The 27,867-nt window shown below is 46.3% G+C and overlaps 1 protein-coding gene across 2 annotated transcripts in view; it reads left to right on the forward strand.

The window, feature by feature from the left end:
• LOC148023454 (uncharacterized) overlaps positions 1–27,867 on the forward strand; it is a 198,657-nt gene that overhangs the window by 142,526 nt on the left and 28,264 nt on the right. For both annotated transcript variants that reach the window (XM_087696424.1, XM_087696423.1), the window contains exons 7-12: positions 173–322; positions 441–480; positions 19,174–19,234; positions 19,569–19,651; positions 26,223–26,321; positions 26,407–26,522. In XM_087696424.1, the coding sequence (XP_087552550.1) occupies positions 173–322; positions 441–480; positions 19,174–19,234; positions 19,569–19,651; positions 26,223–26,321; positions 26,407–26,522 (549 nt within the window). The remainder of the gene's footprint in view (positions 1–172; positions 323–440; positions 481–19,173; positions 19,235–19,568; positions 19,652–26,222; positions 26,322–26,406; positions 26,523–27,867) is intronic.

The raw sequence follows: 27,867 nt of genomic DNA on the forward strand, positions 1-27,867 counted from the left end.
TGTGCTGTTGTCATTAGTTTGATCTGCCTCTGAACACAGCCTCTCTCTTTATGCTTCTTCCACACAAAGATCATTCACTATCATGAACTGTATTACATTGTTCAAGAAATTTGTCTATATGCAAATTTGGTCATCTTATAAAGTGCAAGTTGATGAAAATATGACTTTACAGGGTTGACTCTGAGGTTCAGTGGCAAGTTGATGTGGATGATGTTTCATACATCTTCACAAGTCTGGTACATTATTTGCAACTTGAAAATGCGTACAACATTTTTATTCTTAATCCAAAGCGTGATCCAAATCGTAGTCACTATGGCTATAGGTGAGCTCTGTGGAAGTTTCAAATTGTGTCAGAATTCATAGGACCATGTCCTAAGTAATCTTATGGCATTACCTGATGATGGACTACTTAATTTTAAGCAGAGAATTGTTTTTGGCAGGCAAGGGTTGTCTTCTGCAGAAATTCAATATTTGAAGGAGGTTCTCTCTCTCTCTCTCTCTCTCTCTCTCTCTCTCTCTCCGTCATGCCCCGCCCCCCCACCATATTGAGTGATGTATAGGTTATGAAGACTTTTCATTGAATGAAAAAAGGACGGTTTGTGAACAAAAGACTGATGTATAGCACGGCACTGCCGGAGCAACTGACCTGTTTATGTCTGTATGACTTTATTATTGCCTTTCACACATGTACTCCCTTTTTTTAGGTTCTTTTCTGACCATCACATAGCAGGTTGTGGTGAGGTGGTGAAGATGGTGTTATCTAAATGTTCTCTCTCTCTTTTTTTTTCATAAAAGGTAATTGTATTAATTACAAAAAAAAGTACAAGTTTACATGATTACAAGATACACAGTGGCTCTACGCCATCGCGTGCAAGAACTCTCTCTCTGGCTACAAGAAGTAAACAACCCAAGAGTTACAAAAAGTCATGGGAAAGACGCAGCAGAAATTGCCATATGCCAGGGAAGTAAGTCCTCCGGAGGGAGCAAGTCAGAGAGCCGAATAAGATCTATCTGCTAGAGTAAGAGACCTTTAAGCCTGGCCATGTGTTCCTGAACATTAGAGGCGGAATAAAAAATAAAAGCATTCCGAATGGTCCAATTATGCCAACAGCCCCAATATCTAAGAAAGTGAAACAAGATCTTCATATGTGGCTGTGTCGGTGTGGGTTATTTGGACTGCCCAAAAACCCAATCAAACGGGCGTAGCGAGAAACCGACCACCGCGCGCCAAACTGCCGACAAGAAGGACCATATTTTCTTAGCAAGAGGGCAAGAAATAAATCGATGACGAGCCGATTCCATGAAGCCTTTTCCAAATTCAGCCGGCCTGCAAAGTCCCAGTCCTGCCAGGGACGATCCGAAGCAAGGGAAGGAAAGGGTTGTTTGTTCTGTAGCATCATCAAAAGCTGTCCCCATAAATCCCTGTATCCACGAGGGATCCTGAAAAGTCTCCTGGCTGTACGAAACGCTATCAACAGATTGCGACTGGCAAGGGTGGCATCTGCGACTAAAGTCAAGCCCAAACGTGCCATGCGGTTAAATTTTGGTCTAAGCTCATGTTTCCCTTCCCAAGAAAGTAACCGCGAGACTGCCAACAATTCCAGTTGGAAGGAATTAGTGGCTAAACGGTCCTCCGCTGGATGGCAATGAGCCTTCTGGAGGACCAGTCTCCAGGAACATACCAAATGGGCAAGCAGAGATGATGAAGGAGTAGAGAACGGAGCATCTGCATTAAGAACATGCCACCAAGAACCCCGAATTTGGGTATTACCATGCAGCAGCCCGTGATCCTCAAGAAAATAACGGGCTATAACAACCCATGGGTGATGATCCAAGCACATGGCGCGAAAAAGAGACCAACGGAGTGCCAGCATATGAGTTTTGGTATCTAAGATAGCTCCACCACCCATGCGTTTTAGGGTACATGCATACGACCAAGAAATCCATGAAATACCTGCATGCAAGGAATCCTTCTTCCATAACATGAAACAAATATACTGCGTAAGAGCATTCAATGTAGTAGTAGTCCAAGGCAGCAATGGCAAGAAATATGTGAGCATTGGCAACATAATTGTCTGAGCCAATTTGAGGCGAACATGGAAGGGCCAAGCCTGTGACTTCCAATACAGAAATTTCGCTGCCAGTTTCTGTGAAATCCACTCTAGGAGTTGCTTTGGCTGAACATCAACTCCCAAAGGGTACCCAAGATACTTCACAATGGAACCAGGAGGAACAACCATTCCCTGCCAGTCCAATGACTGCAAATCCGACTCCGTGCAGCTGAGAATAGCTGATTTCAAAGCATTGATGCGAAGACCAGAGGCCTGATCAAAGAGAGCTCAAACATCTAATGCTTTACGAAGATTATCCTTGTCCGCATGCAGAATCATAAAGCTGTCATCAGCCAAGGACTGACCAATGAAGTGCTGTCCAGAAGGAAGAGCCAATCCAGCTAATTGCGAAGAAGCTGCCAGATGAGATAACATCGAAAGAACTGGATGAGTCGCAAGGGCAAAAAAGAGGGGACTCAAAGGGCAACCCTATCTCACAGAGCGGGCAAGGACAAAAGGTTGGGTAACACCTCCATTCAGCATGACTCGCGAAGAAGCCGCAGCACTAATGGTGTAGATCAGACGAGACATCCGAGCACCAAAGCCCATAGTAGACATAAGCTCCGCAACGAAAGACCAGTCCATATAATCAAAAGCCTTTTCGAGGTCCAATTGAATCAGCACCACCTCCTAATTAGAATGCCTTGCATTATCAATAGCTAGTTGCGCATTCAATACATTATGTAGAATGTTGCGGCCCTTAATGAAACCATATTGGAGAGGATGCACCAGGGTAGGAAGATGCTTATGGAGCCGATTTGCCATTAGTTTGGAAAAGATTTTATACATAGAACCCGTCAAAGTAATTGGTCGCCAATGTTTCAACATAGACGGCGAAGGAACTTTTGAAAGCAGTTTAATAAGTCCTTTCCATGAGGAAGGCATGAACCTTGTTTCCCACACCTGCTGAAACATAGCCGTCAATGGTTTCGCCAATTAGGTAGCAAAGACCTCAAAGAACTCATTGGTGAGACCATCCCAGCCAGGACTTTTATCCTTGGGCAAATGTAACAAAACATCCATAACCTCCGCCTCACAAATGTCTGCCTCCAACGTGGCTTGCATGTCTTGGGGAACTTGATTGCGGACCAGATCATAGAAAACTGAGCGGGCATGGGTAATATGGTCTGAAGGTGGAGAAGTGGAACCAAGAAGGCCGAGGAAATAATTCCTACACATATTCACAATAGTCTGCGGATCAAGGACCATTTTGACCTTCTGCATCTTGGAGTCTAGTCATATTCTCACGAGTAGGAGAGGCATGGAGAGCTCGAAAGAACTTATGCGTCTGACAAGCACTGTCTTGCAATTTCTCCGTCAGATTTTGCAATTTGGCCTGTTGATAAGATTTCAACTGAAACTCTCTAATAAGAGCAGCCAAACGAATTTCTAGTGAGAGCAGAAAAACATCATCTGGAGTGTCCACCTGCAGAGAACGAACCAAATCCAGTAAGTCCTCCGTTGCCTGTCGACGCGATCGACAAAGAGAGGCATGATGGATCCCATACTGCCGGGCAACCCGCTGCGCATTAGAGAGCAATCATTGAAACGAAGCATTGCCCTCAGAAGAGAAGTCCAATAAGAATCTATCAATCAATTGTTGCATATAGCCCTAAAAGATGGAATGCTTCAGATAAGAGGAGTTGAAATGCAAAGGGAGTCTATCCAGAAATTCCTTAAAAGGTGCAATGGGTTGTGCAAGCATCTCAAGCTGTAGAGGGAAATGGTCCGACAAGGCATATTGCTGCAACACTTTCATTTCGAGCATCCCAGGAAGAAAATCATCTGTCTGCATGACGTACATGTGGTCCAACCACGACCATGTAGTCACATACTGCGCAGAGTGGAAAGTAAACCCTGTAGAAGAAGGGTGTAGCCAAGACCAAAGGTCTTGCTTAAGAACGTTACGAGCCAACACATTCCACATACGACTTTCCGGAGCGTCCATTACCGAATGCTCCGATGTGGACTGCGAAGAATCCACACACATATTAAATTCCGCCATCAAGAAACCCCTTCTGCCGAGTGACAAGGAGGCCCGCAAAGTATTCCAAAGACCCCGGCGGGATAAAGGATCATTTGGAGCATAGAGGCCCAGTAGCCCTAAGATCTCTCCTTCAAATACAATTTCAATCACCACAAAACGGCCATGCACATCATTTTTAATAAGAACCGGCTGATATTTTTCATGCACAATCATAAGTACCCCAGAATAATGCATGGCATGTGTCCCTGCATAAAACAAACGAAAGCCATGGCAATCCACAACTTTTGTTGCTTCGCGGTGACTCTTGTGCTCAACAGCACACAGGACATCCCACTGATTCTCATGTAATACAGTCCACATGGCATGTTGGTTATGGCGAGAACAAATGCCCCGCACATTCCACGTGGTTATCTTCATGTGTGTTCAAAAGGAAAATCAGGTACGAGGCACAACTTGCCGCTATTTAACCTTTTCTGCCAGAATGTCAAGGACTCCCTCATCCAAAAAATCAGCTAACACAGTAAAAGAGTTTTGACGGCCAGATTTGGAGGTGGACGGTATATCTGCTGTCTTGGGGATGGAACGGGGATAACGACAATCCCGTGGGGTAATCACATTGCCTCTCGTATCAAAAGCCAATTTAGCAGGTGGACCCTTTGGACCGTCCATATATACTTTCCTGGTAGGCTGATGACGGGGAGCAGAGGAAGCCATAGCAGGAGCAGTGTGCTCTGAAGACAACATTTCTTTCCTGCGTATATAAGTGCGCATGGAATCTTGTGGGGCGGTAGGCAGAGTATCCGCCATGCCAACATCAAACCTTTTACCTTTTTTTGTACGTACATCAACCCATTCATTGCCACGGGAATCCAAACCCAAAACCTGTTGTTTACCTTTGTCCAGAACTCTAGGAGGCTGGGTTGCATCCTGCAATGGAGCATCAAGCGCCATATCATCCATGGGCAGCACAACATGCTCAGTATCTGAAGTCAGTGGCTTCTTTGGGCATTCAGCCATTAAATGCCCCAATTTCCCACACGAAAAGCAGTGCCCTGCAAAGTTGCCCCATTTCAACCGAAAGTGCAAAGGGTGCATGCCTGAGCAATTAAGATGTAACCACGCAGGCCTTTTCCTAGTAGTGTCCCATAACATACATAAACGATTACGATTCATGGCCTTGAGGCTTGGGGAGACCAAAAGAGTTCCCAGAATGGCCATGGCATCCTTTAACAGGGGCCAATAGACAGCCGGGCAATTTTCCACTTCAACCCACACCGGGCATTCACGTTGAAGTAGGCGCTGAAAATGTGCCATTGGACGCCATGGCACAACATGGACCAAACGGCGATCAAAGAACAATGGCAGTTTGAACAGGAGATCAGCACGATGCTTCTCAGATTTCAACAACACCTCATAAAAACCCTCTGGGCCCAACAAAAATCTCTTCAACACACTCCCCTTGTAGCAGACTGTGCAGCCACTGACGAATACGGGAAAGCACTGGGATCCTGCCAGTGAAGAAGAGTATAATAACACGTTCATAAAACACAAAAAATGAACGCAAGACATGTTTCGGGTCCACAGTGGCTTCGAGAACATCTTCAGTTCCAGAGTCAGAAAACGCTTCCTGATTATGTTGCACATAATCGCCAAGCAGAGTGTTGGCAAACTCCAAGAGATGCTCCCAGTCAACATCCTGAGAGTCCACAGAATTCGAGGCAACCTGCGCATAAGAATGATCCTGCTGATCCAGTGTTTCATCCAATGTATGCTTGGTGCGTTTGCCCGCAGATTGGAAGTCAGGACCAGGGGGCATCTCCTCTGTGCACGGAACCATATCTTCGGGTTCCTCTGTATCAGAATCCGGACCAAGAGCTGCCACCGTTTGGTCTATAAAAGCCATATCCAGACCAGCCATGCTGTATCACTACGTGTACCGGTCAGCAGTCGAACCAGGAGCTCACGGGGAGCAGAAATGGCACCGGCCTTGCTCTCTCTCTCTCTCTCTCTCTCTCTCTCTCTCTCTTTCTCTGCTCTATCTCTCTCTCTCTCTCTTTGTACAGATTAGTGGGCACGCTGTCCGCGACGTTGCCTCTCTGACGACGGTCAGGTTTAGGGTTTACAGGAGCTGGGCGCATTTGCAGGAAAGGAGAATCACAAACAGGCGGAGCCTCGAACAGCTCCACAGGTGAAGGAGACGGGGCGATTGCAGACGTGGTGGCGCGAGTGGGCAGTAGACAAGGCGGGACAGACGGCGGGACAAAACAAAGCGGCGCTCACGGCCCGAGATGTAAGAGACGTGGGCCCACGTTACTGAAGGGTGACGGGAGGAATCCCCGCGCCCAGGCCAAACGAGTGACGTGCGACGCTTACCCCGTCAGTACGACTGTGGGAGCAGCCGACAGATGACGAAGCAGGGCAAGCAGCAGGTTGCGACTACGATCCGCCATCAATCTCTCTCTCTTTCTCTATGTTCTCTCTCTCTCGTGAATAAGCGTATATAAATGTTTAGCTTAATCATGCTTGGTCGAGTTCAGAACTAAGCTCTCCTGCCCGTCACGTCGCGGGATGGATCAGCGCCATCGCCATCATCAACCCCCCTCGCTATCGGCAGGACCATCACCACTCCCCTCGTCATCGCTTGCGCCCCATCCCCCTCACCTTCGCCAGCTCCCTGCGCCACTGTCTTTGTCTTCCGCGCCGCCTATGCCGCCCCCCCCCCCCCCCCCCCCCCCAACCCACGTTTTTCCCCCCTTACCGTCGCCCCTGCCCCCGCCTATCTTTTCCTCCCCTCCAACCCCCCACGTGCTGTCTTGCCTGGAGGCGTGGCCCTTTGTCAGACTTTCACACCACCGCCATCGAAAACAGAAATCTCCCCCTTCGCCATCAAAACACCCCCCCCTCCCCCCCCCCCGCCCCCCCCTCCCCCAAACATCCAGTTGCTCCCTCCCCGTGCAGCAACTCCCCATTTAATAGCACAACATCGTAATAGATAGGTTCTCCTAGAAGGGACGCGCAAGGAGCAGCTCTTACCCGTCCGAGCTAAAGAGCTGGAGCTAATGGAAACAACGATTTATGGTTAGGTAGTAGGACATTCCCCAGCCAGGGCCCAGCTTCGGGACTGGCTTCACTCCACGCTGCACATCGGCACAGTGCAGATCATGGAGGCGGTCCTATTGGGCCAAGGAATCTTCACGGTCCGGCTCAGCTCGGCAGACGCAGCTCGCGAGCTACTCGCTAGTTCACCATATGCATCCACGAAGGGGGTCATATACATGGTCCCTTGGTACAGTGGCTTTACTGTCGAGGCGTTTTCACTCCACAACAGGTTTCTTCGGCACGCGGTCACCCTTCTTTTCCCCGGCCTGGCGATTGAGTATCGCCAGTTGGTAAAAGACTTTGGACGGCTCTTTCACATTGTCCTTCCCGTGTCTTTCGCGGATGCAGTGATAGCAGCAGGAGTCCCAAAGCTACGGGTGGCAGTGAAAGAGGTATAGAATATCCCACAGTTCCTAGACATTGAGGCAGGCGGGCACTCCTTTAGGCAGCAGGTCATTGTGACTAGGCAATTAGGGTAGTGCTTGCGCTGCCACGACTTTGGGCATCAGCAGGCAGCAGTTTGTATGCGTTTTGGAGCCAAGGCAGTTCCGTCCACAGGTCCGCAGGTGGACACTGACGGTTTCACACGGGTCCAGAGACAACAGAGAGGGAGACGGCAAGGGGGGGCGCAGCCACCTCCTCAGACCAAACTATGCCTTTTTTCTTCAGTCTTCTTACTTAGAGGATTGGACGACTACACAGACTGAGGAGGAGTTGAAGAGTCAGGTGGCGGATCACATGTCCCAGTGGATGGGAGATGAAGGATTAGCACTGTTTGCACAACAGTGGCGAGGTTGCATGATGGACATTAATTGGTGGGCTGGTGCCGAGGTCCCACACTTGAGCATTATCTTTCGAGCCCCTCCACAGTGGAGAGCTTCGAGGGATGTGATCGAGTGGCCCCCAGCACAGGCGGCCCGCTTCTACTAGTGTACAGAGTCACGATTTTCAGCATGGCTGATAGATGCATTGATAGTACCACTTGGAGCATCTATCACCCCTATGGTCCGGCCGAGGGCCACGGTGGGGGACTGGAGTTCACCATCCAGACCGGCGGCAAAGCGCACTTGCATACCTCATAGTCTCACCTCCTCATCTGCAGCATCCACACTGAACAGATGCCTGTTCGGTCAGTCACAGGTTTCCCCATGAGCTTACATCTTGCATCCTGGAATGTGAAGTCTCCACTACAGTGGGGCACGTGGCTCCAGCAAGTTGATTGTTCGGTAGGAGTTGCAGCCTGCCCTTGCCGGACGGATCGATATCTTGCTTTTGCTGGAGCACAAGCTCACCCTCACCCAGGCTTAGCGGGTTGGGAAGGTACTTCTAGGCAGCTCGCACTCACTGGGAGCACGCCATAGCTGCCTACTGCAGGAGTGGAGGTGTATGCACCTCTATTGGCCAGAGTCTCACCACTTGTTTACGAGACCACGGGACGATACTGGCAGGAAGGGTTCTATGGATCAGACTGGATATTGGGGACTCGTGTATTGGAGTCCTCAATGTCTATTGCCCCTATGGAGGTTAGGGCACGCAGCAGGTTCTGGGTGGAGATTGCAGCTCGACTCCCAGAGGTGGACTCCTGGATTTTTGGAGGAGACTTCAACAACCTGGAGGCTTTGGAGGACCAGTAGGGCAGAGGAAGAAACTACCAGGGCATGGCTGGGGAGGAGCAAGAGGCATGGGAGGTCTTTTTGCTTGCAGTCGGAGCATGTGATGCTTAGAAAGACCCTACCTTCCACAGGAGGGAGAGGTCCTTGGACTTTTCCTGGGGATACAGGCGGCTAGGTGGAGTCCTGCTAGAGTGGTTGGACAGGTTTTATGTGGGAGAGTGGGGAGGCTCTCGTGGAGGCGAGATTGAGCAGTTGGCAGGCACCACATTATCCAATCATTGCCCGGTTCTCTTGACACTTAACCCCCCAGCATTCGCCCTAGATACACGATCCTGTCGGATCCCTGACTCGATCTATAGGAGGGAGGAGGTGTCGAGATAGATAGAGCAGATTTGGACCAGAGAGTGGGACAGGAGGACCAGATAGTAGAGGAGGTTGCAGAGGTCCTAGCCGAGTCAAGCAAAATCTGCCAAGAGGCAGCCATACTGGCCAGGTAGCAGTGTTGGGAGGAGGAGAGAGCACTCCGACAGGACCTTGCAGCCATGCAGAGATTATTGCAGGAGGCACCAGGGGATCCCACCCTCCGCGCACAGGAGGTGTGCGCGTGTGCAGCCATTGCTGGCCTAGAGGACAGGCCCTCGGAGTTCTCTTTCCGCACCTTTGCAGCCTTTTGGGCGCGGAAGGGGGACACGATGTGCAGGGAGTTCTTCTAGGTGCAACAGCCCCGCACCGCGGGAGAGCAGATACGCAGCCTTCGGGATCGGTATGGGAGGACCCGTTCTAGCCCAGATGAGGTGATGGAGATTGCCACCGACTATTATACGCTCCTTTTCTAGCTGGAGACAGCTTCAGCTAGAGGACAAAGATGTATACAGTTGGTATGGATCACATCCCATCCCTCGTCACAGATATTAGTGGCCTATAAGGCACTGGCAAAGATGATTGGTAGGCGATTACACCCGGTGCTTCCAGATATCATTCATAACACACAGAGAGACTTTGTCCAGGATAGGTGCATCCTAGACAATACAGAGTGGGCTCAGCACAGTGGGCAGAGACTGGCAGTATTACTCTTGGATTTCGAGAAAGCTTATGACAAGCTTATTCCTAGAGGGCACCATGGTGAAGTTGGATTCCCCCACGCTTGGATTCGTGGGGTCTCCGGCCTGTACAGACCGGCTACCGGCAGGGTTCTCATAGGTGGAAGACGAGGGGAGGAGTTTCGGCTGGAGAGATCCGTTCGACAGGGCTGTCCTGTGGCCCCATACCTGTTTCTACTCTTCGCAGAGGGGATGTCTCACCTCCTCAGGTTACGTGTGAGCGGATTACGAGGCCTCCGACTTCCAGTGAGAGAGGAGACTGAGTTGTAAGACTCAGAGTACGCAGATGACACATGCCTCTACATAGAGGATGATAAGGTGATGCTGGAGAGAATGAGGTTGGCTCTTGACGTGTTCTGCGTTGCACCGGGAGCAAAAATCAACTGGCGAAAGTCGATTGGTTTCCTCACAGACCTAGACTCCAGCATGGAGTGGGGCATCCACCTGGGATTTAGATGGGTGAGGAGAGGGCAGACCGTCCGATACCTAGGGTTCGAGGTGGGAATTGACATCACTCCTGCCCAGCAGTTTCTTCATGTCCTCGATTCTATTCGGAGGAAACTGACCTATTGGAGCACGGTTCGCCTCTCACCAGCCGGTCGAGCCCTGGTGGTTAACCAGGTCCTCCTAGCGACGGCCTGGTACATCGCCTCGTGTTGGTGTTTCTCCTCATCGTACGTAGTGCAGCTTCGCCGCCTAGTGGGGAATTTCCTTTGGTCTGGGTCTGATGGCTCCAGAGATTCTAGGGCCAAGGTGGGGTAGGTAACCATCATACGACATAGGTCAGAGGGAGGGCTTGGGATCATAGACCCAAAGTATCAGAGTATGGCCCTCTTGGGAAAGCTAGTTGTTTGCCGTCTCACACCAGGCGCGCAGACCTGGAAGGTCCTATTGCAAGAGGGCCTTCAGGATTGCAAACCGATGCTTGGTGGTGAGTGGAGACCATCCCTGAGATGGATCTTCACGTCAGCCGAGATCACCTTTCCTTCGCAGCCTACTCCGCGTGTGGTAGGGCCTCGGCAAGGGCCCAATCCGGAGCCCCCAGGTTGCAAGGAGGAAATAGATCATCAGCCGGTGATCTGGAATCTCCAGGTCAAAGATCAGGAAGGGGCACAGATAGGTGATCGCTTCCACATACAGTGGGTTGGGTGGGAGGCCGGCCCGGCTCGTACCATCAGGACATGGTGGGAGGTGTACAGGATGGCGGACGAGCTGTTACAGCGAGTATCAGGCTGCCAGAGAGGATTTGAATTGAGAAGAAGAGAGATAGATGCAGCAATACCTCCGGAATGGCTTGCTCCCCCGATATGAGAGCCGATAGAGCCCGGGGAGGCATGGGCAACTAGGTTTTCACCAGCAGGCATGGGTGGCGCCCCGCAGCGGACTTTCTTCGCCGTTCAGGAGGGGGGACATCTGGCCCTTGATAGAGGGCAGCAGGATGAGGGGATTGCCACCCTTTCATGGAGGAGGATTCGGGTGGTGGGTCTTCAGGGGAAGGCATGGCGACTGGACCCGTGTGTTTTCTAGAAGGAGCTTAGGGAGTGGCACCTTTGGATCTAGGAGGGCAGACCACTTGATGAGTTGGAGTGGGATCGAGGAGAGTGGCTATGGCCGGCCTGTGCGGTCGCCAAAAAGCCACCTAGGTTCCTAGAGTACACTGTCAGGATCGACAGGTATGTACTGATGCAGGAGGATATGGACTGGGCGCCATCACGCAGCAGGCATTGGGCGGAGCACAGCATAACGAAGCCCTTCCGACGGACCTTCTGGCGCCGCCTATGGGATAGTTGGAGGCCGAGGAGGGTGTCGTACTTCTTATGGCTGGTGGCACATGGAGGTTTGGCAGTGGGAAGCTGGCTTGCCCAGATGGAGGAGGGAGGCTGTAAGCGCTGCACCGAGCAGCCTTTGGAAACCCCAAAGCATTGCCTTTGGTCATGTGAGGAGGCACAACCCGTGTGGAGAGGAGCATGCCGTATCCTTCGATGTACAGCACCCAGCCTTGGGTGTATATCATGGGGAGCTTTCTGTTGGGAGGGAGTTAGCCAGGGCTGTCACCTTCTGTATGAGGCCGAGATGCAGGACACGATATTCATGATCGAAGCAGGGTCATGCGCAGTGGTCGGTCTAGAGGCTCTACCCATCCGCCAGGTACTGGAGCCCACAACAGACCACTCAGAGGTATGGGAGATCATAGGGAGTCTTACTAGATGGCATATATGAAAGGCGTGGTGCTAGGAGGCTTTCGGCGGAGTGAGACTTTCAGTACATGCAACTTTAGCAGACCTATGGACCTCCATCATCCACTCCCTCCGTGGCCGATGGGATCAGGTGCAGGGCTCGTCAGGAGCTTTGCAGTCACTTCATGCGCACCTGGGGCGGCCAGGGTCTGTTCTTTGTGATGCAGCCAGCCAGCCCCATTTGGCGATATAAACCCCCCCCCCGCCCCCCCCCCCCCCACACACACACACACACACACACACACACACACACACACAAATGGCTTCTTGCCCCCATCCCCCCTAGACTGCTATGAGAGGCTTGTATACATGATGTATTGGTGACTTTGCATTAGCTCCAGCTAGTCTGTTTAGCATGAGCACTCTGTTGTAATCAGTTTTTTTGAGTAATATAATCAGCCACATTTTACTTGCAAAAAAAAAAGTGTATATAAAAGTTGGAATAAATCTCACATCAGCCAAGAAAATCCTATTGAGCACAAGTCAAAACCACAAGGCTACTACAAAATAACACAAATATCATGCTAGTTGTGGAATAATTAGAGTAGAGCGAACAATATGTAGCCAAGGAGCAGCCACATTAGGGAGGACAACATCTACTGCAATCATGGAAGAAATCTTCCATAATAGTAATCCTTGAGCACGGGCTACATGACCATGAATACTTGAGATGGAGTAAAAAATAAAGGCATTATGTGTATGCCAAATGTGCTAGAGAGCTGTCCATCTAAGGAACTGGAAATGGCAGGCATAATTCCAAAGCAAAGAAGACAATGAAGGCATCTTGCCCAAGACCCAAGAACAGACGTGCCTCTGCTACTGCTGATGAGTTGTCCAGGTCCACACACGGGAAGCAAAGCTCCAAATCTATCTCGCCAGAGGGCGAGAGATAAAGAGGTGTGTCATCGCAAGTAGTGCAAAAGAAACAACGGCCCCGCAAGATCTTGCCGGCATGCAAGACATTCCTAGTAGGACCACCACCGATAAGCAATCTCCACACAAAGACCTTCCCCTGATAAGGAATCTTGGACCTTCATAATTGAAGAAGTCTATCGCGCCACTTCTCTCTGCTATGATAGGCATGCCAGGCTTTTTACTTTCTCCATGATCCATTGCTTGTCCTCTACCATATTATGGTAGATCTGATTGGCCGATCTTTTTTGAAAAGCATCAGGTTTCACAAACATCCAACCCTGCCATGGTGGAGTAAGTTGAAGAGCAGAAGCAGGTCTTGCAAGGTTGACCAGATTTGGCTATAGCCTCTAGGCACCCGAAAGTGTTGGTGTATGTGACGGAAAGAATAAAGATGGGATTGCCTAGGAATGGAAGCATCCTATATTGATTGCAGCCCCAATTGAGCCATCCGATTAAATTTACCTCGCTGCAAATCTTTGTTTGGCCAATGAAGCAGCCTGGATGTGGCCAACACTTTTGCCTATAATGAATTAGCCTCCTTTCGAAGATCTGGAGGACGCCACAAATTCTAAGGCGAAGTATCTCTTGCCAAGGGGCAATCGAATGGCACAAAAGAAAAGATTATGATAGTTTAAGAGGTCTTATAGAATTCAGCACGTGCCACCAAGATGCTTGGAAAACTGTGCAACCTTGGGAGATACTAGTGTCCTTAATAAAGAATTTTACTTACATGCAAAGGGCTTGCAAAATTGCCATTCTTAGAGTTGTCACATGAAGATTAACATCCAATAGAGCAGCTCTACCCAACCATTGTAGTAGTATGTTGCCATGATATCTACACCTGGCCCAAATGATTGGCTTTCTTTTTCCATAACATAAAACAGATATGTTACACCAATTCCAAGAGAAATGTCCTAGTCCAAGGAAGAGGGGGTAGGAAATAAGAGACCATACCAATCATGATAGATTGTGCGATTTTGAGCCACACATGTAGAGGCCAGCCTTAAGATTTCCAACGCATAAAGCTATCATGAATTCTAGAGGATATCCAATGAAGTAGTGCTCGGGGAGGGACTTCCATACCGATGGGATATCCCAAGTTCCACATAATATCTTCTTTGGAAACAGTAGCTCCTTGTCATCCCAATTCTTGGAAATTTGTCTTCGTACAAAAGATCAATGTTGATTTTTGAGCATTAATATGAAGGCTTGAGGCCAAACCAAACAAACTCCAAGCTTCCATTGCATGATTGACATTAGTTCGATCAATTTTGAGAAAGATAAAGGAATCATCTGCCAAAGATTGACCTAAAAGTTGAGAGCCACTAGGAAGAGATAAAACCGACAACGTTCCCATTCTTAGCCAGAAGATCCAACAAAGAAAGCATGGGGTGAGTGACCAATGCAAACAATAACGAATTGAGAGGGCATCCTTCACAAAGAGGAGATAAAGCAATCTCTTTTGTGAATCCCCCATTAAGTGCAACATGTGCCATTGCATCCTGACTAATAATGTCAAATAGAGAACTCATGCAGGGACTAAAGCCCATGCTAGGTATCAGTTGGTGCATGAAGGACCAATTGACATGATCAAAAGCCTTTTCAATATCTAATTAGATCATAATTACCTATTGGCTAGAGGCTTTGGCATAATCAATCCCATTTGAACATTCAAAATATTATGCATGATTTTCGGTTCTTTAATGAACCCATATTGACAGGGATGAATCATTTTTGGAAACATTTCTACAGTGTGTTGGCAATGGCTTTGGAAAAGATTTTGCATAATGAACCCATAACTGAAATAGACCTCCACTGCTTTAGAGTGGATGGGAAAGGAACCTTGGGCAGCAAACGAATAACTGCAAGTTTCCAATCTGCAGGCATCAATCTGGATCACCAAACTTGGTGGCAAAGATGAGTCAAAGGGTCTTTAAGCTGTTCCACATTGGCTGAAAAAAGCTTATTAGGGAGACCATCCCAACACCCGGAATTTTCCTACAGGTTAAATGGCACAATATTTCCTCCACTTCTTCCTTTGTGATATTTGTTTCCATAAAATCCCTCCATTCCGGCTTGATTTCAAACCAAGTCACAAATGTATCTTCGAGCAAAAAGAACCAAACCAAAAAGAACTTCCTATGGACCTAAAAAGGATCTAGAGTATTCAAGGCACATCTAAAGTATGGATGAGGGTTCAACAACCATTTTCCCTTGCTCATTTAGCAATCACACAATATTTTTTTGTCTGACGCAAACAAGCAAAAAAGTGTGGAGTCTGGCAATTGTTATCATGCAAAGCAATATTTTTCTGTCTGACGCAAACAAGCAAAAAAGTGATGAGTCTGGCAAAGCATTCAGACAAACTAGCAATTTGAACTTAGCCTATTCTTCCTTTTATAGAGCTTGAACTCTACCTTTCAGCCATTTGTAATATGTGGCCAAATCATCAGAGTTGTCCCCAGCTTGTTGCAAATTGAGCGAATGTCCCAACAAAGAGTTGAAATACCATAATGCAGCACAAAAAGTAGAGATATGCTGAATACCCTATTGTCTGGACAAGGCACGTGGATTATTCCTAAAAATAGGCCATGCATTAATGCCCCCAAACTGAACCTGCATGCTAAACTAACCAATCATCTGTTGCATGTACCCAAAAAATTGATCATTCAAACGAAAAGATCAATTGAAATGCAAAGGCAAGCGGGTGAGAAGAGCCTTGAAGGCATGCATCGGCCAATGAGTCATGTCTAGAACCAAGGGGTAATGGTTGGAAAGAACATGGTGCCTCTCCACCTATATGTCAATCTCTGTTGGAAGGAAGAAATCACTCTAGCATATATACATTCTATCTAGTTGGGACCAGGTTTGTGAGTGTTGAAGACATTGGTATGTAAAAATTGACTCATGAGAATGTAACCACGATCGCATGTCTTGTTTGAAAGCCAAGGCGGCCATAGCATCCCATGCTTGATACTTAGGGCCATCCATAATAGAGTGAGGCGAAGTCACCTCTTCCATAGCTACACTAACATTAAAATCACCCATAACAAGAGCCATGGAAAGAGACTGCAAATCCTCCCAAAGCTAACTGTGGTCTCGGGTTGTACTAGGTGCATAAGCACCTAGCAACCACATGGCCTCCCTCTTATGCATAATCTCCATCACTAAGAATTTACTCGACACATTCTAGCGAACCAAGGAAGGCTGTAGTGAAGACCGAACAACCAACATCACTCTAGATTTACAAGGAACCTAGCTACTAAAGAAAATCGTAAAGTCCTTATACACATAAAGGTGGAACCGGCCAATGAGTGTTTCTTATGATCCACCACACAAAAAACATCCCAATTGCTAGCAAAAATTGTCCTCCACCATTTGTATTGCTTACTAGGTGACAAAGCCCCTTTGGACATTCCATAAGGCAAGTTTCATGATGAACAAAGAGGGGAAGATCTATTGGATCACTACTTTCCCTTTTGCATCCCCTAATTTGGGGGAAACTAATATTGCTGAGCACAGTATGCATCTTGGGAGGGCAATAACCTTCCACAAGTATCAAACCTCAAAGTACAGTTTATAACATCTTTACCAACCACTTGAGTTGTAGGTACTCGAGAAGAATCCTTTACCCCTATGTTGAAGGGTCAGAGTGATATTGTCATAAGCCAAATGGATAGGAACTGAGCGAGCTTCTTGTCGAGCATGTCATTTGACCATAGAAACCCAAGGACCATCCTTAGGCACTTGATCCTAACACGTAGAACGTGACTCAGGAACAATCCCCACATGAAGCGAACTTGTATTAGCATTTGTGTTTCCTCAGAGGTGTAGGGGGAGGAGTGGAGTGTTGCAGCACAGCTTGGGGTTTACACTCTTGCATATCCACCTCATCATCTAAACCACGCTGCAAACCCTCTAGAGCATGATCACATTCAAAGGCGAAATGACCCAACTAGCCACATTTGAAACAATGTCCTCCAAAAGTTCCTTGCTTTAGCTCGAAGACCAACATATGCAATCTTGGCACCTCAACACGAAGTTTTTTGGGCCAAGGTTTGTGTGTATCCCAAAGCATGAAAATCTCTATTTCTATTCTGAGAGGCCCAACTAGGCTCCACCAAGACTTGACCTAGAGATCTCAATACAATAGGAAGAAGCCGCCAAAGTTGAGAAGGGAAATTAACCACTTTCACCCAGATTGGGCATGCTTGTCTAACGATATCCTAAAATTCCTCCATGGGCCTCCATGGGATGGCATGACCAACTGACCATCCGGAAACAGAGGGATACGCTGCATTATGCATGTCCGAGCATCTGAAGAATGAAAGAGAATCTCAAAAAACCCCTTAGGACCATCATAAATGTCCTCTACAAAAGGGGTTTGCAGTTGCCCCAAATCATCAATTTGACTTGCATCATCAGTCAGAAGCATGGATTGCAACCATGCTCTAATTTTGGGAATCAAAGGAACCCTGCCCGTAAAATAAAAGATGGCTGCCCTCTCATGGATGGCAGCAATCTGGGGCAATACAATTTCTGTCCCCATGACTGCTACCACAAGATCACCATCTGGCAAAGAGCTTGCTTTTTTGTCATTTGCATGTGCATAATCATGCATGAGATTATTTGCGCTAGCAAGCATATACTGAAGAGTCTGCTAATTCTGTGAGGAAGGGGTACACACGGCCTGCTGAGACATGTCACCTTGGTACTTGTCCCCTTGCTCCAGCAAAAGAGGGTAACTGCCCTGCTGCGGGGGTTCCAGAACAGTCATATTTGTAGGTTTATTCTCTATCGTACAACGTTTTCCCTCTTCGTTGTTTTCAGCATCATCAGGGATGTTCTCAGCCTGAGACTCCTCATCCGAATCCAAATTGTCTTTACCTTCTACCCCAGCCAAGTACTGATCCAGAAAATCCATATTGATGCCACAGGTCTCCATCAGTCTCAGTTACTGTCTCTCTCACAGAAGCTTGGTCACATGTCTGCAGGCCTGTAATTCCCACAGGCTAGACCGAAGTACAGACTCTACTCTGCCTGTCTAATTTTCCAGCAGCCTGCTGTCTGTCTGCCTCTCTCTCTCCCTCAGGTCTGTCCACTGCAGACTGATCATCGCTGTGCTGCAGATGTATTTCTGTCCACCTTTGCAGCTCCCTTATATGGCTGGAGATTAGGTGCAGGAGACAGTGTTCAGTGCCACTTGTATTCGTTGGGGTGTGATTTGAGGCTGTTGGTGCTTTGGTTTCCATTCAGCAGTGTTAGGTTTGACTTTCTAGTCATCTCATGGTATACAACACTCCACATTATGAAACCCACACACCCTGCAGTTATGCAGGGAGAATTGGCTGCATTGCAGGTCTACAGTACATGAAGCACTTCAACTGTTACCATTGGAGGGGATTGTGGGAGATCTGGTATCAGTAGAGGACCTCTTTTTGTCTTTTGGCGCGTGGTTCATGGAGCCTAGATGCAGCACTCAGGAACCTTCTAAAGGTTGTTGGAGACCTGAAGCAGCGTTTGTGAACTGCTCAGAAGTGTAGATAAGTGTTTTCTCTTTCTTCTGCTTTCCCTTTCCTGGGGAGCTTGGTTGCCTACACAGGCATTGTTGGGGATTGGGGGAAGGGGGCTTTTGTCAGGCAAAGTGAAGCCTTGATTGGGGTCCTTTGTTGGCTGTCTTTGTTCATATGGTCATGGTCAAATGCGGAATATGTTTCACCTAGTAAATGTGACACCATGTAGGTGTTAATAGGGGGAACATCAGCTTCTGATTGAAACAAAGATTGATAGGAGTAATAGCACGTGACAATCTGAGAGGTTTTTAAAACTCCTGTGATTGCTGCTAATTGTCTGTAGAGCTGAAAATCTTTTTCATACATGGAAAGAGGCAAAGTAAGGGCTTATCATATCTGCTAAACAATCAGAAGTGTCTCTGGAAGTGCATAGTAGGTAATGTTAGGGCCAAAAATTCAGGTCATCTATTGATTAAGATTCACAGATTTTTTCACTAAGAAATGCTGCTGATAATGGGCCAGAAAGTTGTGACGTCTTAACATTCTTAACATAACTGTGTCTGGTTTATTAAACTATGTCATGCTTACATTTTTACAGGATGCAGAGGCTAGGATGAGTTTGATAAAATTCAAGGCCAGGAAATCCCCAAATCCTCTTGGTATACATGCAAATAAGCGAGAGAACTTCGTTTTAAGCTGAATGATGTGTGTTGATGGACATCTTGAAAAGCTTTACATTTCCAGTTTTGGAAATCACTCTGTAGTTTGAAGCAATTACTTTATTCAAGGGACCTTCCATATTTGAAATTGTCATCTCAGCTGCATTAACTAAGAGACTTCTTTGCGTAAATCTAAAATTGATCTTCCTCTTATATAAGATAAAGTGAACAAACTTGAAACACAGCTAGTGGTGCGTGAGTTTCTGTCACATTGTTGACTTGCTTATGTGAAGGGAATCTTTATATTTTCTGAGGCTGAGCTGTGGTTTGCTAGACATGGAGAAGAGGCGCAGACCACTTTATCAACGCCATCCTATGCTTCGGTTTGCATGGACAACAGTGGATACTGTGGACATGGTAATCTAGTTTGTAATTCATTCTTGTCTAGGCATTTCATGATATTGCAAACCTTCCTTTTAACCTTCAAGAAAAAGTTACACAATACTTTACACACAAATAATGGATGCCACTGATAGGGGCCAGCCCCCTGGGATGCTGGGACGCTGTCTGGAACTCAGGTTGTCCCAAATTGGGGGGACTGGGAGATGGTCCCTGGCTAGAGGATGGGGGCCCAGGGGCAGGTGGGGGATGCAACTCCCCCGTCAGGGATAAGAAATCATGGACACTTTCTCTCACAGATACATATTGACTCTCATATCTTTTTTTTTTTTTGTGAAGATAATTGAATTAGATAGTGAATATTTACATCAGACCATCAGATCACATTCTCTTTGTAACTCTTACTTTCTATTACAACAGACCATCAGGTCAGCATACTCTGTCTCTCTCTCTCTTTGTGTAACTAATATATACATGAGGTCTGCAGGCTCTCAGAACAACCAGAACAACCTATTACATGAACAGTACTAATAGATCAAACAGAAGGAACTACTGGAGTAGAGCGAACAATCGCCAGCTAGGGAGCAGCAATATCCGGAAGAACCAGGTCCGCTGACATCATAGAGGAGATTTGCCATAACCCTATTCCGCGCACACGGACCACATGCCCATGGATGCCCGATGCTGCATAAAAAATAAAGGCATTGCAAGTACGCCATATATGCCACAGGGCTGTCCATCTGAGGAAATGAAATAGGCAGGAACAATCTGAACTCAAAGAGGGCATAGAGGACATATTTCCCATAAGCCAGGAACGAACCAATAGGCGGTGCTGAGTCACTGAGAACCACACACAGGAAATGAAATTCCAGATCTGTCGCATCACAGGGCAAGAGACAAAGAGGTGAAGCAATGTCTCATCACACGTAGTGCAGAAAACACAACGACCAGCAGAGATCTTTCGGGCACGGAGCACTTCACCCGTTGGAAGACCCCCAATGAGCAGCTGCCACATGAACACTTTTCCCTGATACGGGACCTTAGGCTTCCAAAGCTGGATAAATCTTTCCCGCCACTTCTTTTTACTGTCCCTACGATGCCATAACCTATTCACTTTCCCCATGGCCCAATTCTTGGCTTCCACCATCTGATGATATATCTGACTAGTTGACCTTTTCCCAAAGTCATCGGGAAGCACGAACATCTAGTCACGCCAAGGATCCAATGGCTGTAACACAGGCAAAGGAAAGAACCTCTGAAGATTGTCCTGTATGGACGACCAAATGTCCCTATATCGACGAGGCACCCTAAAGTATTGATGAATACGCCTAAAGGAATAAAGACGGGGCTGCCCAGGAATAACACCATCACGGACTGTCTTCAACTCCAACCTACCCATCCGATTGAATTTGTCTCGTTGCAAATCTTTTAGTGGCCAATCCAATAACCTCGAAGAAGCCAGTATTTCTTCTTGCAACGAATTTTCCCCTTTATGAATATGTGGGGGATGCCAAACTGCAAAACGAAGCGTCTCTTGCCAGGAAGCTATCAAAGGAGAAAGGAGAAAGGACAGGGAGTCCTTTAAAGGCCTTGTAGAATTAAGCGCATGCCACCAGGAGGCATGAATAACCGTGCTACCATGAGAGATGCCAGTCTTTTCTATGAAGAATTTGGCAATGTCTAACCAAGGATGACATTGAGTACATAGACTCTGCAATAGGGATAGCCTCAAAGCGGCCATATGCAAATTGACATCTAGCAAAGCTGCACCCCCCATCCTTTTTCGGAGTGGTCACATTCTCCCAAGAGAGCCATACCTGCCCCAAAGGATTTCCTTTCTTTTCCCAGAGCAGAAATCTAATAGGCTGAACCAAATCCAAAATGGAGTTCTTAGTCCAAGGAAGCAATGGCAGAAAGAATGAGATCATACTAATCATAATGCATTGAGCCACTTTTAGTCTAACATGTAGTGGCCAACTCTGGGATTTCCAATACTCTCTCTCTCTCTTTTTTTTTTCGTAAAGGGTAATTGTATTAATTACGAAAAAAGGTACAAGTTCACATGATTACAAGATACATGATGGCTCTAAACCATCAAGTTACAAAGGTCATGACAAAGACGCAGAGGAGATTGCCATATACCAAGGAAGTAAGTTCTCCCGAGGGAGTAAGTCAGAGTGCCGAATGAGATCTAACTGCCAATGCAGGAGACCTCTAAGCCTCGCAATATGTCCCGGAACATTAGAGGCCGAATTAAAAAGAAAGGCATTCCGCATAGTCCAATTGTGCCAGCAGTCCCAGTATCTAAGAAAGTGAAACAAGATCTTCATATGCGACTATGCCGGTGTGGGATAATTGGGCCGTGCAAAAATCCAATCAAAAGGGCTTAGGGAGAAACCAACCACTGCTCGCCAAACCGCTGACAAGAGTTACCAGATATTCTTAGCGAGAGGGCAAGAAATAAATCGATGGCGGGCCAATTCCACACTGGTGGTGCAAAATAAACAATTGCCGTTAGAGATTCGGCGCTTGGAAAGGGCGGAAGCAAGCGGAAGACCACCAATCATCACCCTCCAAAGAAAGACGTTGCATTTGAAAGGTGTCTTGTTCAACCAGCTCTCCATCACAGTTGCCTTCCACCATGATTGAGATTTACGCAATCCCCATACAATATTAGCTTTAGTAACCAACCAGTGATGATCTTTAATTAGGAGATGATACACCTGGTTAGCTGAGACCTTTTCCAAATTCAAGCGACGATCCAAAGTAAGGGTAGGAAATGGTTGTCTGCTCTGGAGCACTAGCAAAAGCTGTTCCCATAAATCACGGTATCCACAGGGGATTCTGAAAAGCCTACTAGTTGTACAAAACGATAGCAACACCAGGCTGCCAACAATTCCAGTTGAAAAGAGTTAGTAGCTAAGCGGTCCTCCGCTGGATGCCACCAAGCCTTTTGGAGGACCAATTTCCAGGAGCATACCAACTGAGCAAGCAGGGATGAGGAAGGACTAGAAAACCGAGAGTCCGCATTAAGAACATGCCACCAAGATCTCCGAATTTGGGTATTACCATGCACTAGCCCGTGATCCTCTAGAAAATAACGGGCTAGAAATACCCACGGGTGATGATCCAAGCACATGGCACGAAAGAGATACCAACGAAGAGCCAACATATGAGTTTCGGCATCCAAAACAGCCCCACCACCTATGCGTTTGGGGGTACATGCATGCGACCAAGAAATCCATGAAATACCGGCATGCAAGGAGTCCTTCTTCCATAACATGAAACGAATTGACTGAGTAAGAGCATTCAAAGTAGTAGGAGTTCAAGGCAGCAATGGCAAGAAATATGTGAGCATTGGCAACATAATTGTTTGAGCCACTTTGAGACGAACATGGAAGGGCCAAGCCTGCGACTTCCAATATAGAAACTTGGCTGCCAGTTTTTGTGAAATCCAGTCTAGTAGTTGCTTTGGCCGAACATCAACACCCAAAGGGTACCCAAGATGCCTGACAATGGAACCACGGGGAATAACCATTCCCTGCCAGCCCAATGACTGTACATCTCACTCCGTGCAACTGAGAATGGCTGATTTGAAAGCATTAATATGAAGACCAGGCGCCTGACCAAAGAGCGTCCAAACATTGAATGCTTTGCGAAGATTATCCTTGTCCGCATGCAAAATCATAAAACTATCATCAGCCAAAGATTGACTAATGAAGTGCTGTCCAAAAGGAAGCAACAATCCAGCCAACTGAGTTGAAGCTGCCATAGAAGATAACATTGAAAGAACCGGATGAGTCGCAAGGGCAAAGAAGAGAGGACTCAAAGGGCAACCCTGTCTCACAGAGCGTGCAAGGACAAATGGCTCGGTAATACCACCATTCAGCATAACTCGATATGAAGCCGTAGCACTAATGGTGTAGATCAAACAAGACATCCGAGTACCAAGGCCCATAGTAGACATAAGTTTTGCAATGAAAGACCAGTCTAAATAATCAAAAGCCTTTTGCCGGTCCAATTGAATCAATACCACCTCTTGATTAGAGTGCCTTGCATAGTCAATAGCCATTTGCACATTTAAGACATTATGTAGAATGTTTCGGCCCTTAATGAAACCATATTGAAGAGGATGCACAATGGCAGGAAAATGCTTATGCAGCCGATTCACCATCACTTTGGAAAAGATTTTATACATCGAACCCATCAAAGATATTGGTCTCCCATGGTTCAACATTGACGGCGAAGGAACTTTTAGAAGCAATTTGATAAGACCTTCTTTCCATGAGGAAGGCATGAACCCTGTTTCCCAAACCTGCTGAAACATAGTCGTCAATGGTTTCACCAGTTGAGTAGCAAAAACCTCAAAGAATTCATTGGTGAGACCATTCCAAGTGGAACTTTTATCCTTGGGTAGGTGTAACAAAACATCCATAATTTCCGCCTCACAAATATCTGTCTCCAAAGTAGTTTGCATGTCTTGTGGAACCTGATTGCGGACCAAATCATAGAAAACTGAACGTGCATGAGTAGCTTGGTCAGAAGGTGAAGGAGAAGAACCAAGAAGGTCGAGAGAATAATTCCTGCACATATTCACAATAGTCTGAGGATCAACAACCATTTGACCTTCTGGATCTTGGAGTCTAGTCATATTTTCTCGAGCAGGAGAAGCATGTAGAGCTCGAAAGAACTTATGAGACTGACAAGCACTATCTTGCAAATTCGCAGTCAAATTTTGCAATTTGACCTGCTGATATGATTTCAACTGAAACTCTTTAATAAGATCAGCCAAGCGCATCGCCAGTGGTAGCAGAAATACATCATCTGGAGTCTCCACTAGTAGAGAACGAACCAAAGCCAGTAATTCCTCCGCTGCTTGTCGATGCCGTCGACAAAGAGAGGCATGATGGATCCCATACTGCCGAACAACCCGTTGCACATTAGAGAGCAATGGTTCAAACAAAGCATTGCTCTCAGAGGGGAAGTCCAATAAGAATCTATCAATCAATTGCTGCATATAGCCTTGAAAGATTGAATGCTTCAAATAAGATGAGTTGAAACACAAAGGTAGTCTATCCAAAAATTGCTTAAAAGGTGCAATGGGTTGTGCAAGCATCTCAAGCTGTAGAGGGAAATGATCCGACAAGGCATATTGTTGCAACACTTTCATTTGGAGTATCTTAGGAAGAAAATCATCATTTTGCATGATGTACATGCGGTCCAACCGCGACCATGTAGTTGCATACTACGCAAAATGGAAAGTAAACCCTGTAGAAGAAGGGTGTGGCCAAGACCAGAGATCTTGCTTAAGTACGGCAGAGCAAACACATTCCACACACGACTTTCCGGAGCGTCCATCACCGAATGCTCTGATGTGGACTGTGAAGAATCAACACACATTAAAATCCCCCATCATCTCTCTCTCTCTCTCACACACACACACACACACACACAAAACATATTGAGGCTTTTTAAACTTCAAAATACTGTCCCTTATACACCACATTTAAAAATGTATCAATAGTTATAAATTGCAATTTGTATGTTTTTGAATGCCATTTTTGCCCCCTGACCCTGTTCCATGGGCTTGGCCTTTCCGGTCCCCATCTTCTATTCGTAGCCATTTTTGGCTAGGAGAATGATTAGTTGTTGTTTGTGGTGGATAATGATGAGATACAATTTTGTTTTTTGATGCATCCTTCTCGTCTCAACTTATATGATAGCTAGTAGGAAGTTTAACTCATATAGGTAGAGCATTCATAGTATCATTACCTCTACTTGATTGTCTTTTGGCTTATGAACACAAAGCAACAAGAAGAGGAAAGTATGAGAGATTATATCTCCAAGGGCAGGAGCTTGTGCAAAAGAATTCCCAGTGTGGGTAGACCCACTACCAAGGCGGTCACTAAGGCTTTCATCAAGGGAATTTGTGATGAAAATATCTTCGAAACCATGAGTGGAAATTTGGGTCTAAATCAATCCAGCATTAATGACATGCTAGACAAAGCTACTAGAATCAATGACCTCCATAGGGAAAGGAGTAGAGGTAGTAAGAGTATGGGATCCTAGAATGATTCTCACTTGAGTAGAAGCAGGATTGATACCAATCCAACACAAGGCCTCATGTGGGATGTCAAGAGGCAACAACAAGATCAGACATATTTAGTGGCGAGACTTGGGAAATGCTTACTCCAATAAATACTTTCTGCTACAAGAGACCTGCCTACACCAGTAAAATGTCACACTGAAAAATTAAACATTGTTTACCACAAAACACTACTGTAAAATCCCTGCTTAGTCCTGTGCTGAGCACTATAATTTCCAATAGATTCATTTGCCAACAGAGGTTTTTGAGCACTGAAATATTGGTCGAAGGGCTCTTTATTGTTAGTGGTCTTGAATTATTGGTTGAAGGGCTCTTGAAATCTAAGTAATGTTTGGTACAGTGAACACAAAAATTTCCAATAGATTCATTTGCCAACAAAGGTTTTTGAGAAAAATTAATCTTCTAAGTAGCTTTATCCAGGGCTGAGTAATTTCGGCCTTTTATGAAGCTCATAATGGCTCTTTAATGTGTGTTGTATGTCAGGATTCTTGGGTTGACATCTGCACAGATGCTTTAAATGAGCTTGACAAGTCATTGCAGGGAAAAACGCATGCGGAAATTATAGTTGCAAAGGCCAAAGAGGTATGAAGTAAGGTGTCTTGTGGCCCAATGTTATTATTGAGTTTGCTGGTTTGTACTGATACGGCACACAAGAAATTATGTGCAGATTTTGCAGAGGACAGGCTCTGACATGGCCTTGTCACTTCAAAAAGAGCTGAGACAGGAAAAAGATGCTGGTCTGCAGTCAGATTGCCTTGTTGATACTTGGGTTGGAGTTGAAAGGTACAACTGGCTTATGTGAACTTGGTTATTAGTCTTTGTTATGCCAATTTTTGATGTCTTCTTTATGATGTAGGATCAACCATATGAATTTAAAACTAGTCGAGCTCCTACTTTAGGTCATAACTTGAGTGGTATTAGTAGCAGGAAATACAAAACACTTATGCATGTACTTGGAGATAACACATCACTCAAGATCTCAGCCGTGAACCCTCACTATAGAAGAGGTCCAATGAACTGCCAGATCTAGGTAGTGAACTCAAGAACCACAATAGATACTGTAAGAGGAGTGGTTGCAAAATGCCCTCTCTTACTGTAAAGAAATCATCAACATGCCCTTTTTGAATATCTAGTATGTGCTTCTCTCTGGCTGGAGGGAAATGAAGAGGATGAAAGCACCACATCTGGAAACAAGCAGTTCACCTCAGCGATTGATTGGCAGAGAGGAAAAGAATGGAGGAGCATGTGATTTTCCTAAACACATCATGCCACCACAAGCATAGCAGCCAGAAATGTCAGAAACATTTGGAAACAAAATGTTAGAAACACATTCCGTAAGTTTCTTTCAAGAGGGGGTAAAATAAGCAACACGATTTTCATATAAAGTATTTTTTAATAGTTTTAAACTAGGAAAAGAGGTTTTAAACCCTTCTGGAACTCTCTCTTAAATGAAAGAGTCCAATAGAGCATAAGTAATAAAGCATGACATACTAGAGTCAATTGAGAATAATGTGTTTCATATCCATGATCCATTATTGACTTGTATCAAAGTTTCATTTTTGAACAAGCTATACCATGATTCAGACCTTAAACATCATGATTCATTCATATCACACAAAGAAAATGTGCACGATAAAAGGAAGTTTTTTTGTTTTGTTTTGTTTTGTTTTTTTCTTTTTTTGGGGGCAAAAGATTGTTTGGCTGTCAAAAAAGAAGTCTTTTTGTTTGGAAAGCAAAGAGACATGTTTCTTTGCTGCGATGACCACGATTGTGACTGTTGTGCTTGTCAAGAGTGTGAAAATGGATGTTGATGATGCTTGTTGAGGGAGATTGATAGAGCAATCTGACAGGACTGGTTGGACCCCCTCGTTTGGGAGCCAATGCTGCTTGTTGAGGTGTAGACATCTAGGTTCTCAGTAGTAGGCATCCCCTTATAGGTGGCAGGTAGAGTGGGCAGTGCCCCTCATGAGGTATTGTTCATAGTCCAGACTCGCGGAAGGCTAGCCCTCGATAGAGGCCAATAGGAGGAGGAGCTACTAGCTATACCTTGGAGAAGAATTCGTGGGGGACTCCAGTTGAAGACTTGGTTGTTGGATCCCTACGTACCTTGGAGTGAGTTTTGGGAATG

The sequence above is a fragment of the Lygodium microphyllum genome, chromosome 16 (genome assembly GCF_053477565.2).
Source record: "Lygodium microphyllum isolate KBCC chromosome 16, Lygodium_microphyllum_v1.1.10, whole genome shotgun sequence".
Classification (NCBI taxonomy): Eukaryota; Viridiplantae; Streptophyta; class Polypodiopsida; order Schizaeales; family Lygodiaceae; genus Lygodium; species Lygodium microphyllum.